Source organism: Phocoena phocoena, chromosome 21 (assembly GCF_963924675.1).
Source record: "Phocoena phocoena chromosome 21, mPhoPho1.1, whole genome shotgun sequence".
NCBI classification, from domain to species: Eukaryota; Metazoa; Chordata; class Mammalia; order Artiodactyla; family Phocoenidae; genus Phocoena; species Phocoena phocoena.
The window spans coordinates 16239154-16259891 of NC_089239.1; the positions used below are offsets into that span (position 1 = coordinate 16239154).

General features: G+C 35.4%; 1 protein-coding gene across 3 annotated transcripts in view; it reads right to left on the minus strand.

The window, feature by feature from the left end:
• Positions 1-1007: 1007 nt before the first annotated feature.
• SGCZ (sarcoglycan zeta) overlaps positions 1008-20738 on the minus strand; it is an 887168-nt gene continuing 867437 nt past the window's right edge. For 2 of the 3 annotated variants that reach the window (XM_065899872.1, XM_065899873.1), the window contains exons 4-6: positions 19491-19563; positions 7450-7573; positions 1082-1276 (exon numbers count right to left, since the gene is read on the minus strand). In XM_065899872.1, coding sequence (XP_065755944.1) covers positions 1082-1276; positions 7450-7573; positions 19491-19563 — 392 coding nt within the window. Of the gene's footprint in view, positions 1277-7449; positions 7574-19490; positions 19564-20738 lie in introns of all 3 variants that reach the window. The other variant, XM_065899871.1, reaches the window with a different exon arrangement.

The following is a 20738-nucleotide window of genomic DNA, read 5'->3' on the forward strand; positions in this document are numbered from 1 at the left end:
CTACCGTCCTTAAGTCTTCATCTCCAATAAAAAGTACATAGATACAATTCTGTAGATGACATTCCAATGGAAAGTGAATTCATTCTCAGCATTAGGCATCACAGTAGTTTTTATTTATTTAGAGGATGTTTGAATTTTAGCAGTCCGAGTCAAGTATAAAGTGAATGAAGCAAACAAAAATTGTACTCTTAGAACCTAGCTGTAAAGGATATCATGTGAATTAAAAAAAAAAAAAAAGATCTATGGATTCCACACCATCGGTAGGTCCCTCTTAATCCTACCTTATATTGCAATCAATTGGATGTTTGGTTAAAAGCAAATACGTCACATGCAATAGCCAAGTACATACTATATAAGGCCGTTCAGATCTGACAAATGATGGTATAATGGCATTTTGTTAATTCTGTAAAGATTCTATTGCTGAGAGCTTTCAAAATTACCTAATGTACCAAATTCTAGAGTTAGTAGACAAAGAGTAACAACACATTGAATTTAAAGAAACAAATAAAACTCAGGGTGGGATTCTGTCTTGTCTTGTTTTGTTAAAAACCATGTATTGAATTTAACTTTTAGTAAAGCAAGCATTACATAATGCTTTAAAATTTTAAAATTCAGGGATAAAAGTTTACATCCAAAAAGATGAATGGAAAATTGTGCTTTCAGACTGTAGAACTAGTTTTCTTACAGGGTTAACCATTTCATCTTGCCATTGGATACTGGGAATTTCATCTATGTCATATATATGTGGCAGTCCATATCCAGGTCCTGCAAAAATCTAAAACTGTGTGCTTCACTTCATGTAGCAAAGGCACCTATGTTATTCTCCCTTCTGAGCAAAAGTTATGATCCAGTTTTCCTGCTGAAGTTGGTTTTTCCACTGTTCTGTCACTCACCCTCTCCGTGTTGAGCAGTACAGAAAATCACGAGAGAAGGTGGTGCGAATCCCTGCTTACACTGGAAGGAGTTGCTCTGTGGACCATCTGGAGAAGCTCTGGACTGATCACGAGGGAAACGGAGCAGAACTGTGAAGGAGACGTACGGGAACAAAAGGCTATTCTGGTGTGAGGAGAAATCAGTCAGTTCAGCTCCACAAGCAGATGTTGCTACTGGACTGACAGGTAGACCCGGCCCCAGCTGGAGACAGGTACAGTTTGCCGTTGGGGCAGACACACAGTTCGTGCACTGTCTGCCGAGAGTGGGAGGGGCTGGGTGAAGAAGAGGAAGGAGAGCCGGTTGGCAGGTTTCCCAGCCGGATTGTAGCCGCATTCAAAAATATCTAGGGGGAAAGAAATTGCATTTTAATTCCTTTTAGCATCCTATATTCTTAAGAGCTTTACAGCATGGTCTAATAAGAAAGACCACAGGACAAACAATTTTGTTGGTTTAGCTGCCAAACCTTGTTGAACCAACAAATTGTGTTCCTACGGTACAGCCCAAACGCTCTGTGGCTACCTGAGCCTTTGAGACACGGTACAGTCTGAGAGAATGCCCTCGAAATGAAAAGCAAGATTGTATAATCTGCTTAAGGGGCCAACTCGGTTATTCAGACACCACAGAAAATGAATGCTTTTGACTGTCAGTTAATTTAACTTAAACATGCCAGTCTAAAGAATATACAAAGAAATAAGGATGTTTATGGAGATGCCATTAGTGAAGTGATGGGCAATTAATTAAAACAATTTTGCTCTCTGGTTTAATTTTTTTTTAAATACTCATAAAGTCACGTTGACTCCCAATCTACACCAAGTAGATAATGTGCATAGTAAATAACAGATAACTATTAGATATAATCAGGTTTGAAGACTCCATGAAATATATGACCTGTACTTAACACCCATGTTGCTAAATCTTCTAACTTGCAAAATTACTTCACTTATTCCAAATCATGGACACAACACTTTCAGGGCCAGGGATCATATGGTTTTGACATGCATGGGGAATGGTCCAAAGAAAGGAAAACTAGATCATGAATTTGAATGAGCAAAGAAACAAACTCTCTCTAGCTATGTCTTGATTCTATTGTTATGTAGCTAATTACGGCCTAAAGGCATCTCTAAATTGACCAGAGAACCAGAGAATATTCCATTTTCTACACATTTGCTCTCACCTAAGTCCTAATCATTTCTTACTAAGACTCTTGCAATAGCCCCTTAATTGGCCTCCCAGTGGCCACTCTTGTCCTCTTACAGTCTATTTTACATGCTGTTGAAGTGAACATCTAAGAAATGCAAACCAAATCATGTCCTACCAGCAGCTCAAGTTTCTCTAACGGCCTCCCACCATGCTTAAAATGAATCTTGATTCCTTTCCACGGCCCACAAGCCCTGTGTGATCTGGCCTATCTCTCTAACAATACTTCCTACAATTCTTCTTGCACGAACTCTCACGTTTTCTCAAACACATCAAAACAACCCTGGCCTCAGGGCTTTTTAACTCCTCATTTTCCTAGCCTGAAAAACTTTTCTCCAAATATTTACAAGTGGGGATAGATATTAACAGGGTGGTTAGAGAACAGAGGTAGGAGGGAGATTTCCTCTGCCTTTTTATGCTTTAAATTTTTTTGAAATATAGGAATCTATGGCACACTAAGAATAAGCCAGAAAAAGAATTCCTATACCATAGACATGTATACTTTAGATTAACTTTAATTTTAGATGTGAGCATGTGTGTCCTGATCGCTACTAAAAGGTCACACTCTAAAAGAGGACTTTCCTAACCACCCTATTAAAGTAACACAAATCCATTAATCTCTCCTTACCAGCTTTACTTTACTCTGTAGTAACAATCTCTTCCTAACATTATATTGTGTATTTGTTCATTTATTGTTTATTTCTCTTACTTGCAAGTACTATCTATGAGGGCAGGGCCTGTCATTGGTTCAAGACTATAGAAGAGTGCATAGAATTGTGCCAGTACAAGTTGCATGAAGTAATGCTTTTCCTTCACCTTGTACATGTCTCTCTCCTCTAGGGTACAATTTTCACCCTCCACCAAAGCCCAGTTCATCTGCTTCATCCTCTATGGACCTTTCCCTAGTGCCCCAAGATGGAAAGACTCTTCTTGTTTGGTTCTCCTGTAGCAGTTTATTACTAATATCTTATTTTGCTCATCACTTGGTAGCTTATTTTATAGTCATATTGATATATTACTTTCTCTAATAAACTATGTCCTTCTTGAAGGTAGAATTAAGTCTGAATTTTTTTATAACTTCACAGTGCTTGACCCTGTATGTACAGCTTCCATGTAATACAAACAGTTGCTGAATAAATGGATAGATTATGAAATAAAAATGATTGCATTTACCAACAGTATTGAAAGTTAAGAAAGAATAATTAAAGTTTTTGTTTGTAGGTATCAAATGTTGAAATTTATTACTTCATAATTTCTTCTATGGTAAGTTACAGGAAAGCAAAGAGAAAGGACTTCTATTTTTTTTAAGATGAATTTTTGTTTTTCTGATTCAAAAGTTAAAAGTGCACAAAACTAAGTAAAAAAAAATGACAACGTATTTTTGGGTTATAAATGCTGGGCCTCATTTCTTCCTGCTCTGTGTTTCCATGAAGAGGGACATCAATGAGTGTAACACCAATTGCTACACCCTGTGGGTTCTTTCACTCACTTCTCCACGGGGGGAGGAGGGATGATTCCTCTTACTGGTTGAGTTTGACAGAGGAACTGGGCTTGCACAGCACATCCCCCTTTCTTCCCTTCTGCTGAGGAGTTGGCATGCTTGCAGAGAGTAGATATTCTCAAGCTTCGCCAATGCCAAACATATTATAAAGACAAGCTCTGGGACTGTGGGGTTTAGGTCTGCATATGTGGAGGTTAGTTCATGCTGAAAAAGTGTTAGGAGCTGGTGTTTTGTCCAAGAAACCTTGTGACATAGACAATAAAGAATGCAACATGGAAAGCTAAAGAACATGTGGATAAGGAGGCTCATGTAGGATTAATCAAATGACTCTAAGATATTGTCAGTGGTTCATTTCTTAGTAAGCATAGAAGCAAGTGTTACTGGCAAGCCCTGGTGAGTTTCAGAGGCTTGCTAACACCAGGTCACATCGCTGGGTTTTATAGTTTGGAACTGATTGCCTTTCCGTTGGTGTAGCCTGACTGAATAAATGTGGAGAGTAGCTGTTTTTATACAGGTAGGACATGGCAGGCGGCAGCCTCAGAAAGCAAGCCCAGCTGTGGTGGCCTTGTCAGTGGAGTTAGCCTTGAATCTTATGGTATGTGGCCTGCTTCAGTTTAGCTAGAGCTGTGCCCTCCAGCTCTCGTATCCATTTACGGGTGACTCTTGATCATATTTGGCTATGTGGCAATACTCAATTCCATCATCTTCTGAGATCCACATTGTAACTTCACCCATAAATGGGAGGTAGATTTTTATTAATAGGTAAATTTAAATGAATGGGGTCTTTAAAAGAGAAAATGGGAGTTGATTATATGGGGATGGATGATAACTAGAACTTTGGTGGTGATCACTTTGTAGTATATACAGATGTGAAATTACAATGCTGTACACCTGAAACTTACACAGTGTTATATACCACTTTTACCTCAATAATAATATAAAATTAAAGAAGAAATAATAAAGGAACAAAGAAAGGATAAAGAAAAAGAAGGAATATAAATAAAATTCTGAATTTTGAAAGTTAGCCTCACAGATATAACATCCATCCATAGAAGGATGAAAGATTGAATAAATGATGACTTTACATTTAAAAAATAAAAAGAAAGAAAAAGGAAAGGGGAGAAAAAATATTTTCTTGGTTTGAGACAGAAAACTAAGTTATGAGATAAAAAGGGGTGTCATATATTGATTCTTTCCAACCCCAAGTAGCTCAGCTTTTCCAGGCTTCTGCAGCTTGGATGGACCCCCTCATAACTCTTTCTGTTCTGCTTAAGGCACTTCCGATGACACTGCACACTTTCCAACTTCTAAAATTGACATTTCTATTCCAGATCACCCTATAAACCATATAATCCATTTGTTGTGAAACTCTTCCTGGTACTCAGAATGACACCCCTGAGCTTTTAAGTCACAGCCCATTGTCTTCTCTCTACCAAGAATCCATTTATTCCATTCTTACCTGTTGAAATCAGACCTATCCCTGTAGTAGAACATTTAATCAGTTTGCAAGATAAAAAAATTGTGTCATCTTGTAACATATGTTATTAAGTTATTGCACTGCATGTGCTATTATAACTTTCAATGTTTTACCTACAATTGTCATTCATGTTGTTTTCAGAGCCGAATTTGAAATTCCTTGCAATACGGTGTCTGAAATGAATGAAACTTCTGCAGTGCAGAACTTTGTGTGCAATTTCATTCTTACTTATTTTGGTTACCTCAACACCATGTTTGCCCTGATCTTAATTAATTTAAACACTACCTAAGAGTAGGGACTTTACATTTTTCTGTATTACTTAATAATTGGTGGATCTGCCTTTCTGTGGCATAGTCAATGAAGCAAAGAGAAAGATTTTATATCATTTCATACTTCTTCCTAGAAAAATTACATGCGATTTCATTCTAATAGAAAGTGCTGTGCTTTTCTGTATAGTTATTTTATTAATATAAAAAATGGCCACAGCTGAAAGCTTTTGGCTGTGACTTACTTACAGCATAATACTCAATTCATAATTAAATGCTAATCTGTAATTGAATTCAAGGATTCTGCTGATACTCTGAATAAAAGAACATAAGTAAAGTGGAGCATAAATAGAAGCAGAATGGAGATTAATAACCATCAATATTTATTATGAGATGGTTCATTATGAATAATTTGAATGAAATGATTAGCATGATAAAAATGCTTTAAAAAAGATGTGAGATATTTAAGAAAGATTTCTCTCTTGCTGTGGTAGACAAAGTATTGTAGTCTGCAATTGTAGTGGGGAGAAATCCTGAAAGGTAATATGGATATATGTTTTCAATATTATAAAACATATTTCTAGATTATTTAAGCTGTAATATCAGATAAGATGCTAATGACCCTGGCAATAAGTTTGTTTATAAAAAGGAAGTCAAATGTGTAATACAAATTTATCTTGAATCAATAACTGAGATACTGGTATAAAGGTAAGAAAGGAACATCCTCTTTTTGATTCTGTTAATGTCTGCCCTCGTATTTACATCTGAAGAGGTCTGAGATGCTCCAGAGCGTCACTCTCAAATCATCCTTTCAAGCTTTTTCTTCTCAGCTTGACCTTTATAAACTCATTAAAAAAATAAATAAGCACACGAAGGAAGAAAATATTTAGGGAATTAATTGGTAGAAACAGCAGCACAACAGATTTAGACCTTCAAGGACTTCGGGAATTGTGGTAAAAATATACAGAATCGAATATGTATTATGCATAAGGCTTTGAAATAATGAAGGTAGAATTAAAAACAAACAAGCAAACGAGAGCAACTACCAAGATGTCCAGGCAGATTTGAAAAAAAGCAACAGATGAGAATCCTAGAAATGAATAACAAAATTACTGAAATTAAAAGCCCAATGTAGGGATTGAAGAAGAGATTAGATACTGAGGAGGAACCTGGCATGTGGATCTGAATAAATAAGCAGAGTGAGGCATAGGGCAATAAAGAAATAGAAATGAGGAAGGAGAGGCTAAGAGATCTGGAAGGTAAGGGAATGAAAAGACATAACATTTCTTCAGAGAGTCTGAAAAAGGTCATAGAGAAAAGGGGGAGAGGGACTATCTGAAGACGTAATGTTGAGGAATTTCCAGAATGGACAAAAATGTGATTCTACAGACACAATAGTCACAATGTATACAGCAAGTAAAGGAGACAAAATAAATACCTGCCTATCACATTCCAGTGAAAGAATGGAAGCCCAAAGACAAAGGGTTCTTTAAATCAGGCAGTAAGAGAAAGAAGAGGATCTTTAAAGGAATGAGGACAACAGAGTTTAAACAGACTCTTGGGTGAAATAAAGCAACATGGAAGAAAAACAGCATGTATCTCATCTAGGAAATAACTGGGTGAAATAGCAGAATAAACTTTTGCTTTTTGTTTCCCTTTTAGAAAAACATAGGTACTATTTCTACTGAGACAAACACACAAACTTTCAAAGCACTTTTTGGAAAAACTTTTTGAAGACCAAAATGGAACCAAGACAGCAAAGACTTGCCTTCATTCTGGGTATTACCTTGATATTCATTCCATTCATCTGTCGATTTTTGAAACTGCAGGAACTTAGATGCCTCACTTATAAATGACTTATGAATGAATATCTTTCAGTAGAAAATAAATGGAGCTTTGACTTATGAAAATAACATTAGGTTTACCCAGTTTCATATTTAAGAAGTATTAATATTTTCATAATTTGAGCCCTCTTGTGAAGTAGTTCCTTATGTTTCTCCTGGAATCATATGCGTATAATTTGAGAAGAAGCACCCTCCGCAGTAAAAGGCCAGTGTCTGCACCTCAGAACTCACCTCCCCCTCTGTGGACTGCAAGTGGAGCTCCTTCCTGCAGGCAGCCTTGAAGTCTCCAGCTGCGGCACTCACCTGGACCCCCCGGGGAGCTTCCATTATCAAGGACCTGGTTGGTGATTCAAGCCTTAAACAAACAAACAAACAAACAAAAACACCTTAATATTGATAAGAAAAAAGTTTACATTGGACTCAAAGATAATGTTAGTCAACTAAAACAAACAGGCAGGCATAAATACAAATCCTTGTCATTTCCAAAAAGAAAAAATGCTAAAATGAGTTTTAGAAAGATTTTTGATTGCTTTATCTATTTTTTGGCTCTTTCTTCATTTGTTAGCATCAATTATTTACTCTAATTTGTATAATGATTTAGTAACCGTTTCTTGTGTTGTTTCCCCTCACAATGCACATGAAAAGTAGGTCGTGGTAGTTTACTAGTTTAAATCTTTTACACATTTTCAATATTAATGATGGAGTCTTAAATAAATTTCTAGAAAGTTAGCATGTAAGTATCCCTCAGTAAAGTGTCCTTGTCTTGCAAAGATGAGAGAGTTTTAACGAAAATCATTAATATTGCAAACTTCCAAATGTGCCCAGTCAAAATTCTGTAAACTAAAAAATTCTCAAGGGACTTTTTACACTTCTAGACATTAATTAAAATGAGGACGTAAGATATTTCCTACATCACCTGACCTCTATCGGTCCAAGAAAATGTCCACAGAATGAATGACATTAGTCTGAGAAAGAAGAATTAAATGAGGGGCGATACACGAGTGTTTCAGATAGCTGTGCCTGCAAAAAAGATAGTTGGGAGGCATTTTCAAAATTATCTCCAAATATAAACGTAGAGAAAGAGCAAAGGAAGGCAAAATACAGAAACAAGAATATAGTCGTAAAAAGCACTTGGTGTGATAAGAGATCTTATCCTGGAGTTGATCGTTTTTGGATAATAGCTTGCTTTGGGGCTGTAACTGCCTGTGTTCCTCGTGACCTCAGGACTTCAGGACAAGAGTCCCTTCAGGCTCACATTCACCGTCATCGAGAGCAACAGGTCTCCTTTGAGGCTACCGTCCCAGTGTGGTTTCTCAGAGAGAATCACATCAAATAGTTTGAGCACTGAAGATCAGCCCTCTCTCTCAGTAGTAAAGTTGAACTTAAACACTTGAAAGTGATCTTGAAGGACTAGAGCCAGCATTTTGAAGAAGTGATTTCAACACTTTAAATTTTTTTTCACTCACTAAAGCAACTTTGAAACTTTCATCCCTATAGGCCTTTTGGATTATCTTCATAAAATCCCTTGAGGGTGAGGTTTTCAATATATATATTTTAAAGAAATGTCTGTTTGTTTTTTTTAAAACACAAATTACACATTTTCACAGAATATTTGAAAACTTCAAAAAGAATCACCCATAATTTTTTCATTCATAATGTTTATACTTTGCACAGAGTATCTAAATTTCAAAATCTGAATATTTAAATATATAAGTGATGTCCTCTGATACACCCCCAAGTATTCACCATCTTGAATAATATATCTGTGACCATTTCTATTTCCACTTGTTATAGACCATTTCTATAACATTAAATGTAATTACATAAGTTTGGGTATGACTGAACCACTCAATCAGAAGTCAGATAAGAACTTAATTAACATGAATTAATGTTCTGAAACATTATGAATCTGAAGGAAACACAACTTGTAAGTAGAAGGAAAAACACGCTTATTTTATCAAATAATTGATATGGTGTAGCTTGTTTCCAAGGATAAGGGGTTGGGATACTTATATATTTGACAGTAAAATATCTGTAATAAGTGTGAACATTTTTTATACTATATTTTTACCCTATTTCTGCTAGAGCATTAAAATATAGTAAGTACTTCTGGGCTTTTGAGTTTTTCCATTCTCATCCTTACTAATTATTTAATTAAAAAATCTTAATTGTCTTCATCTTCATTTTAGACCTCAGGTACACATTGCCAGTCTTGCTATGGAGTGTTTTGCTAGCATTGACTTAGAAGATCCCTATTCAAAGAGGCAGTAAAGATGGAGAGCTGGCTAGACCTGGGTTCAGGAAAGTGAGCCAGCAGCAATAAATTTCAGTTTTATCATATCTAAAATTGACAATTATAATGTTTTCTTATAGGATTGTAAGGAATCTCTTAAACTGATTAAGGGAAATAGCTATGTAGTGGGATAGTAGTTTGAAATGTATGGGATTTCCTCCCTGTCCCATTTCCTTGCTTCCTTTGCCATTCCCCATTCACTAAACACTATCCTTTGCCAAAAATGGTGGACGATAGAGCAGAGAAGCTGTTAAAGATATTTCGTGTTTCCTAATGTTACAGACGTTTTGAGTTGGAAAAAAACCCTAGCCATTTATTGTATTGAAAATGATTCAGCACATAAACAAAAACAGAGAAGAAAACCAACATCAGTAAGACCTTGTTGTTTATTTCACGAGTTGGAGGAACTGTTTTCTTGATTCACAGGCTAGAGAAGATTTGGAGAGAAATAAACAGAATTGGTCTTGAATGGCTCTCTGTGTTCTGCTACCTGAGGTCAAGTCCTAGGTTGTGGGACCTTTATTCTTTAGGTGTTAGAGGTCTGAGGAGAGAGTGATATTTCAGGATAACTGAGGACAAGAGACCACAAGATCCTCAAAGGAGAAAAGAGTGGTGACCTGCAGTGACTGAGGACTAAGTGACGGTAAGAAGAACGTCTTGGCAAATGCCAGTTGGATCGTGAGGCTACCAAGGACCAAATGTCACCTCAAATGCTTAGGCAGTGTAAGCGTCTTGGTAGAACGATGCAACCCCAGGGCGAAAGAAGAGAAGTGAATAGACTGGGGCTTAGTTTCTGATAGTGAGTAAAATGGAGACCATACATGTAAATTAAAGTTTTACAGGAATATTTTCATTTCTACTACAGATAATTTTGTGCCCTAAGACAATATATACCTGCCATATGTATATATACATATATACATATATATGTGTGTGTGTATATATATATATATATATAAAACCTATCAAGGGGGTACATAAAACACGTTATATGATATATATAATATATATATAAAACTTAACAAGGAGTATATATATAAAACTTATCAAGGGGTACATAAAAAACATGGCAATTTTACAGTATTGCTAAATCCTTCAAGTTCTGAAAGTGATAAAGACTGAAAGTGATTAAGACTTTGAATTAAACAGGCTTCAACTGTATACTTTGCTAATCTTGATAAAATTAAAAGTAGTGATCACTAAGAAATGATGTAAGTTTTATTAAAAATAGCACTGTTTTATATAGTATCCATCACTCAGATAAGTAATATACACTAGGAACTTTAATTATGGAGAGCGTGCAGATACAGTATATAATAAAAATTTATTAGATCATTTGGAGGATTTCATAATTCTATTTTCAAAGGAACATGTTGTGGTACTCAAATATTTCTTATGAACATGAAAATTAAAGTAAGCTGCAAACTAGTTTTTACAAGCTTGCCTATTTAGCATAAGCAAATAAACTAAATTTTGGGCAGCAAAAATTTCATAGCGGGACTACAATGTATATGGAGACCTAAAATCTTCAAATTAACACTACTGTGAATAGCATACATTCAGTGTGAGCATTTACAGATGCACGTGTTAACCTGAATCATCCAATATCAATCTTCACAATTACATGTAGACTTACATTTAAGTATTACATTTACACACATTACCTACCTAGAACTGCCCATTGTCTCTAGGTCTATCACTTGGTGAATAAGGAAAAAACACATTTTTCACAAGCGGTGTGCAAATTTTGTTCTATATTTCCATCCAAACTGCAAGTGTTAAACTCCATGAATTCTGACAATAAGAAAGTAATATTTGCATTTAAGCACAGTGCGGCACTTTTAAAAGGCTTTGAAATCAGGTAAGCATATGATCATGATATTAACTATCCAAAGAACATTACTGAAAAAGTAGATGTAGACACAAAACTTAAAATATATAAAATAAAAAGTAGACATCATGTTACCAGTTATCCCAATTTATCAAAAGGATTTGATGATGGTGTAATAATATATTTCATTGACTATTTTATAAATAATATTTTCCCAGGCTCTTACTAGAAGCTGGGTACTTCTAGAGGCTATATTATAAACTGCAGGATATAGAAAAAGTATTTCCTTTATGTATTAAAAGTGTTGCTGTTGGGCTTCCTTGGTGGCGCAGTGGTTGAGAGTCTGCCTGCCGATGCAGGGGACAAAGGTTCGTGCCCCTGCCCGGGAAGATCCCACATGCCGCGAAGCGGCTGGACCCGTGAGCCATGGCCGCTGAGCCTGCATGTCCGGAGCCTGTGCTCCACAACGGGAGAGGCCACAACAGCAAGAGGCCCGCACACCGCAAAAAAAAAAAAAGTGTTGCTGCATACTATGAAGTGATGAAAGTTATTTCCAAGAAGCAGTCTGGGAAATTCAGCAAGAGTTACATCAGTCTAATGAAAGAATTAAACATAGGACTTTGAATAAAAAGCTCATAGTTTCTACACGAGTTCTACTAGAAATTTTCAATCCAGTTAACCTCACTGGGGCTGTTACCTAATAAATAAAATTACAGCGCACCTTAAACATAAAATATTTTATTCATTGTAGAACATCATTAGTTCTGTTCTTTATTAGTGTGTTAGCCGTATATTTATAATAATACACTAAAAGCTATTTTAAGGAAGGACAAGAAAATTTAAAAATAAAATTCTCTCTCTTAGTCTGGTCCTCCTCCCTCTGTCCCTAATGTGCAGTGTGCATCTCCATTAAACATTAACCAGAGCGCCTCGAAGGTGGGAATGCCTGCCTGCTCCACAGAAAGATCTTTTTTTTTTTTCCTTTCTTCTGACACTAGCTATGCAACTTCTTAAAAGAATAGCATTCTTTCCCAAATCTGTAGGGGGTCATAATGACTTGCTGTTCCCTTTGTACGACGCTTATGCTTACCTGGACTGTGAATCTTCAGTGAACTTTATGTAAAATACCAGTATGCCATTTTGATGTATGATCCTTTGTCTCGAAAATGTACATGACTGTGCTTTCCACTTCTGATAGGTGGAACAGTTCTCGGGGCTTCTGAGAGTCTGTCTCCTGGATTATATCCTCAATTTGGCTTGAATAAAATTCCCTTTCATTAATTCTTCTTAACTTGATTGTTAATTGAATTTTTGTTGACAAAGAGTAAAATGATACAACCACTTTGGAAAGCTCTGGAATTTTTTTTTTTTTTTTTTTTGCAGTACACGGGCCTCTCACTGTTGTGGCCTCTCCCGTCGTGGAGCACAGGCTCCGGACGCACAGGCCCAGCGGCCATGGCTCACGGGCCCAGCCGCTCCGCGGCATGTGGGATCCTCCCGGACCGGGGCACGAACCCGTGTCCCCTGCATCGGCAGGCGGACTCTCAACCACTGCGCCACCAGGGAAGCCCTGGAATTTTTATATAAAACTTAACATAGCCAGATACATCCCAAGCATCCTTCAATTATGAAAATGCATAGATAAAATATTGTATGTTCATATAATGGATCAGCAATAAAGCAGAAGGAACTATTGATACAGACAACATCATGAATGGCTCTCAAAAACATTATGTGGAATGACATAAATCTTACAAAGAAGTACATCTTGTATGATCAATTTATATTAGTACTAAATCAGCCTAATCTAATACAGGGTAAAAAAAAATGAGAGTAGTTTGCTTCTGGTGGGTAGTGGTGGGGATTTACCAGGAAGGAAATGAGGGAACTTTCTTGAGTGATGATAATGCTTTATACCTTGACAAGAATTTGGATTACACAGGTGTATGCATTTTTCAAAACCCAGCAAATATGCATTTAGGCTTTGTGAATGTCATTGCATATTTATTTTACAACAAAAGGAAAGAAACTGTAAGTGATCTTGGATACTAATGATGTACATGCTGAAGTAATCAGGAAAAGTGTACAGATTTATACAATTTATGTTCGAATGCATAAAAATTAAGATATACTGGTGGATGGACAGTGGAAATATATACATAATTTAAGACACATAGAAAAATGATACTAGGAGAATCTAGCTGGGTGTTATATAGGTGCTTTCTATAAGATACTCTCAACATGTAGTATGTTTGAGAATTTTCATAATACGATGTCGGGAAAGAAAGTCTGGTCACAGATCTTACAGGATTATCTTTTTTTTTTTTTGGTAAAATTTGTAGAACTGTATACTATGAAAATCTAAATAGGAAAACTGTTAATTGATGCTAATATTTGACTGTTATTGACTGTATTACAATGCAATAAAGATATTAAAGACATACAGGGATACTATAAAAATATGTAATTCCTGTTGTTAAATCACTATATTAAAATAAATGCTATATTATTCAAAGTCTGTATTTTATAATTATTTCCAGGAAAGGGATACCTAGAAAGGATATCTGATATTCTTTACTTTACCTGAAAATTCAAGAGTTTGAAGTATTCTTGGATAAAAATAAGTTCATATTTATACTTCCATATCATGAAAATTCCAATATATAAAAAATAATAAATATATGTAATAAAATTCCAATGAGAATCTCAGTAGAGTCTCTTGAAACTTAAAACTTTATGTCAAAATATTTCGAGGGGAAAAATATGTGTGACAATTACCAGATTTGTTAAATGAAGATACAGTAGGAGATTTTCCTTTTAAAGTTAGAACTTAATATAAAGGTATTTTAATTAAAAAATGATATCAAAATTAGAAACGGAAATTTGGTCAATGAAACACAATACAATCTAAAACAGATGGCAAGTATTTATGAGAAGTTAATATTTGACAAGTTGTAGCAATCATTTTGGGGTGGAAAATATGAGGTTATTTAATAAATGATGCTTAATAAATTGACTATCCATACTGAAGAAATAACATTAGATCCTTAACATGCTCTGCAAGAATAATTTCCAGTTTTATCTATTCAAAATATAAAAACGAATAAATTATAGACTGTAATTTTCAATAGAAAATTGGAAGAAAATTCAGAACATAATTTCCCATTTGATTTACTCAAAATATAAAACTAAGAAATGACCTAGTGTACAAAATAAACAACAAAATTAGAAGACAAAACCCAGGAAATATCCAACTCTAGAAAAGGGAAACCTTTGGAACAAGACTGAAGCCTAGAAATCATAAAGAAAAATAATTTATATAGTTTACAATGCCAGTTTTTGGTTGGACTGGTTTTCTCCAGACACCCTCCACTTCTCAAATCAGCCTAGAATCCCTCTAGAATGTCTTGGGCTCAGATCTTGGAACTCGAATCAGACTAAACCTGGATTTTCTTCTAGAACCATCTACTAAGTAGAATTTTGGTAACAGAATATCAACAGTTAAATGATGCCCTGATTCTCTTCTCCATGGAAATTCTCAAGCTTCCACTGAGGGTTTACAACATATACTTAAACTATTTATTTTACTACAAAATACTTTCTAAAAGGCCTGTTGAAAAATGCAAGTCCACATGTACTGGCAAAACTCGTGAATTTCTATGCAGTTAGTCACTGGAATTAGTGAAGAACAATTGTGTTCATTTTTATAGCATTATAGTAATCACAGCAGTGCATTTCAGAGGAGTTTTTATAGTGGGTATCCAGGGATTATAGTAGAGAGAAGGATTAATGTTGAACACGGGTCACTCTGCTGCCTATTTTTTCCAAGCACTTCAGTTTTGGTGTTTAGATACCGAAGCCATAACAAGATTTTGTTTTTAAGGTGTTACATAATTTTCAAATTTCAAAATGAGTGGCCTAGACTTCCAGAATTCTCAACATTCTGAGAAAATGATCTAGACTTCTCTTAAACTAAGTTGCACGATGCAATTACTAAATGGAAACTTAAGCAGAACTTGAGTATCATGTGCCTTGTTCTTGCTAAATATTTAATACAGTAACAGAGACAGAGTTGGCACTCGTTATTTGCTATTTCAAGGATGAAATAAATGAAGAATTGCACAGAAAAGTGCTTTTAGAAAAAAAAATCCAATGCAAACTGTGACCTGAACATATATTCTTATACTATCTTACCACTTTTACTGTCTTATCACTTCGGGCTACCCTGAGCTTTTTTCAGCTGCAAATCACATTGTTTTTGTTTCCACCATTTGTATTGTTTCCTGCCCACTTGCACACCCCTTATGGTCTCTTCCTGAAAATTAGATCAAAAAATCCCTAGGTCAATTTTTCCTCCCTGTTCCCATGACTGGAAGGGTAGGCAAGCTTCTCATTACCCACATTTGCTACAAACTCTAATATACAAACACATACATAGAATAGAATGAAAGAATAAAAGGAAGGAAGGAGGAAAGAAAGGGAAGGAAGGGAAAAGGGGAGAGAAGGAGAGGTTTGGGGAAGGGAAGTGGGGAGGAGAAAAATACTACTTTATTACCATTTTTTTCTCATAGGTGGAAAAATACCAGTAAAGCATGTTACCCCTTTATTGACAAATTGTCTCAGGGAAAATCCTTACCATTTAATAAATGGTGGCTTTTCCTTGAACACGGGAACTATGTAAATCAAAGCTATGTGTTTCCAGAGATTAATTTGGAGCCTGCAAACCTCACATTTCAGTTTTAAATTATATGCATACAAGAATGGAAATGATACCAATTATGTCATTAAATAGTAACTCATTTTACTAAACCAAAGTCTAAATTCTTGCCTTATTCTTGGAGCAGTTAATAACACTCAGATCCAAACAATCCTTGGACAGTGGGCATTACATTATAGATTTTATCACTTCCCACCAAAGAGGGCAGAAATCCTATTGAGCTATAATAATTTAGCTACATATTAATTTAAGAAAAAATAAAAAGAACATTTATACTTGGACTATTTCAGGCAAAGTGCTATGATGTCCTTACTATTTGTTGTTTAGCCTTTTAACAAATAAGTCCCTGCCGAAAAACAATATCACCTTCTATTAAAAAAAATTAAAGAAAATCTACACCTGTATTGTTAAAATGCACATGAAGACTACTAGCACAGACCTTGGCACATAGTAAGCATTCATCAAACAGCTGTTGAGTAAATAAATTATAGCAATCTACTACATTTCCACACCAAAATATTACCTAAACTCTACAGTAAACTTTTTGAAATGTTTCTTTCTAAAGTCTTTTATTCTTGACAAAAGCAAAATCAAAGACAACATGGCTTCTTACTCCCTAAATTACATTTTATTTACTTGGTCAACTGATGTCACCTTGTTGATTAGACTTAGGTGTCAACTAAGGGTGCTTCTTATTGCCCTGAAAGGAAAATTGTCAGCAAGACTTGTAAGGCCTCCTCAGACACTGCTTTTAATCTTCAGTACACAAATGAATAATTGAATAACCTCGTCATTACTGTGCTTTGCTTCTGTTTCTGTTTTGGAATTTAGATCAGTACCACTCATCTTGGGGGCTGCCAATCTGCTTTTAGTACTAGCAGCTAAGCCTCGCTTAGGTCAATGTTTAAATAATTTATGAATAATTAGAAAATAAAAACTGGAGACATGATATACTAATTATAATTTAATTCACATTCACACTTATGAATGTTGAGACATGTCAGTAAAGTAATTAAAATAGCAGTTGGTTCTTATCCTTTTTTGGCAATAGGCTTTTCATAATGAAAATCTGTGAAACGAGTACATAATTACTAAAACGTTAGAAGTAAAAAAAGTTTCTTTTAGAACTTAGTGATTAAAATTTTTTTATTGAATGAAACTCTGGTATCTATGTTAAAACACAGCTCAAAAACAGTTGGAATCAATGTTAGTCACATGTCTTAGTAATGCAGAAACAAATGATACCACGTTCCTTATATACAGGCATTTAGCGTCCTCATTATTCAGTTTTACTAAGTTTCAGTGATTCACATTAACCAATTATGATAAAATTATTATGTGTGAGATAGAGTGGCTGGCTGTTATTGAACTAAAGATAAGCAAGGAAGACATAGATCCCGTTCTAGTGGCAACACAACCTTGTTAAGTAAAGAAGGAAAAGACAATTTATACAAAAATGTAGAGGTCCTAAATGAGTATAGTCATAAATCAAGACTATAACACACTATGAGACACTGTTTTCACATATTCTTCAACCCTCCTAAATCCTTGGGATTTCAGCATAAAGTAAATAATTATTATATTTGTCTTATTAAAAAATGCCTGATCGCATGAAGAGGGGCACCTTCTCCTGTTACTCTTAACTAGCTTGTTTGAATCTGGGCTACTCAACTAGTGAAAAACTGAGTTTTTTTAAGGAATTTTATCATGGAACTATAAAGGTCTGCAATATTTACTGTTGTAAAAGTATGACTTTTTAAAAATAAATTTATTTATTTTTGGCTGCGTTGGTTCTTTGTTGCCGCGTGCGGGCTTTCTCTAGTTGTGGCGAGCAGGGGTTACTCTTCCTTGTGATGTGCGGGCTTCTCATTGCAGTGGCTTCTCTTGTTGAGGAGCACAGGCTCTAGGCGTGCAGGCTTCAGTAGTTGTGGCACATGGGCTCAGTAGTTGTGGCTCGCGAGCTCTAGAGCGCAGGCTCAGTAGTTGTGGTGCACGGGCTTAGTTGCTCCGTGGCATGTAGGATCTTCCTGGACCAGGGCTTGAACCTGTGTCCCCTGCATTGGCAGGTAGATTCTTAACCACTGCACCACCAGGGAAGTCCAAAGTATGACTTTTTTTTTAATTAGCATTTTTCAACTTTATTTTTCTATTTTTATTTGAGCATTTTTTCCGCTCATCCAAGTAGGAAGGGCTGAGCCTGCTCTTTATGAAATAAAATGGGTATTTTGCATAATATTTTATTGTGTTTCAAAACAAAGACTCTATCTCTCAGGTTAATAATTTAATTCGGCTTTAAAAATGATTTTAAATATGTAATTAATTTTTTAATATCAATATGGGTTGTCTTTTTTCATATCATAGCAAATGCACATATATACACTACCAAATGTAAAACTGATAGCTAGTGGGAAGCAGCCACATAGCACAGGGAGATCACCCCGGTGCTTTGTGACCATCTAGAGGGGTGGGATAGGGAGGCTGGGAGGGAGGGAGATGCAAGAGGGAAGAGATATGGGGATGTATGTATATGTATAGCTGATTCACTTTGCTATATAACAGAAACCAACACACCATTGTAAAGCAATTATACTCCAATAAAGATGTTAAAAAAAAGATACCTATTTGAAATTAATTAGAGGAAACATCTTTTTTATTGGCATATAACATTGTATTGGTTTAAGTTATACAACATAATGATTTTGATAAATGTATATATCGCAAAATGATTACAAGTTATTATAATAGGTATAATTTTATATAAAATATATAAAGTATATATTAAATATATATTTATTGAATTAAGAACAATAGATAAGTTAATAGATTTTAGTATTTCAACTTTTATCAGTGATTGCCATGATTATTCTGGGGAGAATACCTTATAATGTTGTCCTCTCAAACTGACAGATGGAGCTTATTCCACTGGAAATATTAATTGAGGAACATATCACAGGGCAATTAAGTTCTGTCTTTTACTGATCACTGTTTACATTTGTTTCTGATTTCCCTCTACTTAAGCCTCCCTGACTATTTACAGCTTTCTCTCACTCTCTGCCTCCCCTTTCTTTATGCCTATGCGTGCCGTATATTTCATTATCTATATCAGATTTTCTGAAATCCCTATTTTTATTAGTCCTCCCCTCAACATCCTCTATAACTGCCTTTTCTTTTCTTTTTCTACACTCCTCCTGTCCGATATGTTTATTTTATATCCATTGTATATTTGTAAAGGAAAAATATACAGAAGGACAGAATAATAACTCACATTTTCTTACCCTCAATGAAATATCCAATTATCTATTTACCATGTAGGCAGGGAATGTCAATTCTTTATACAGTTACGTAGCATATTTTTTGCTTTAGTTCTTTACATATCAAGGACCATCATCAGTGGTGGAAACAATGACACAGGTATAAATGCCAGGACTTACCTGAGGTCTTGGGAAGGTTCTGCTCTGATATGAGGTGTTTCAACAGAGTGCCCGAACACTGCTCCTTCAGTGCCTGAGGATAACGTGAATCCAGGAGTCAGTATAAGCAAGTGTACAGACACACTGGTTTTCATTACTACTGTTATCAACCAAATATTCTTCTAAAAATGGGACAACTGAAAATAGAAGTACAGAAAATAAAAGAGAAAAATTGGAAAAGGAGTTTAAGGTAGTGAAGGGCCAAGGAGGGTAAATCTAAGTTCCGCCGTGTTGACCCTTTTTAAAATGATCTTATTTATAAAAGTTCAGACTGAGTGAGAATTTTCACCTTCTGATCATAGAGCAAGATCCATTTCCTTCCCTTTTCTTTATTTCCAGGTAAGTGAATTTGAGGGAGGTATAGGTCACAATATTCAGTTCTTTCTACAAGCAGCAAAGCTTGAATGAAAGTGTGGAGAGTGAGCTCTGATGTAGTATAGTATTAATTGTTTCAAGACATAGGTCCATAGGGCATTTAGCAATTTGCCCACAAGCAGCACTAGCCTTTAGTTAGAGTGATCATCGAACTACAGAGAACAGGGCACCTTACTTTGACCTTTCTGGAATTAAGGCTCAATCTAAAACCATGAACGGCTTGAGTTCATTAGAGTGGACTTCACCTGGGATCATAGTTATCTGAAGAGGTCACGTGCTCAGGTAGTTGAATGATACTCTATCTAAACTTTCATTTATTGACTCCATTTGATTTTCCAGGTTGACAGAGCTTTTTCTAATTTAACTGAGCAAATAAAATGATTTTCCTTTCCAAAAATCAAATGCAAAAACACTCGTTAAAGATGATGAAAAAACAGCCTTCTTTTTTTTTTCTTTTGTAATTTTACATAAATGAGATCATTCCCTTCAGAATAAACTTTATTTTCTTTTGGTTTAATCATCTTCAAACATCTCGGTGTAAGAATGTCATGGCTGCTCCATCAATGGCCCCAACAGTAGCTCAACAATACAATGCAAGTAAAAAAATACAAATTTTACACCTACAAAGTGAAGCTTCTTCTACTTATCATGAAGAACAATATTAAATATATTGATTCAATAAGCAATGAAAAAATTGCCACTAGGAAATTAGAGCTAACATTTAAATTCCTTAAAAGTAAGTGTACATGTAGGGAAATATGCTAGAATCACCAGAGGACTCCTCTACAGTAAACAGCAATGCAGATTTGGTCTTGAATCACAGAGGAAGAGGTT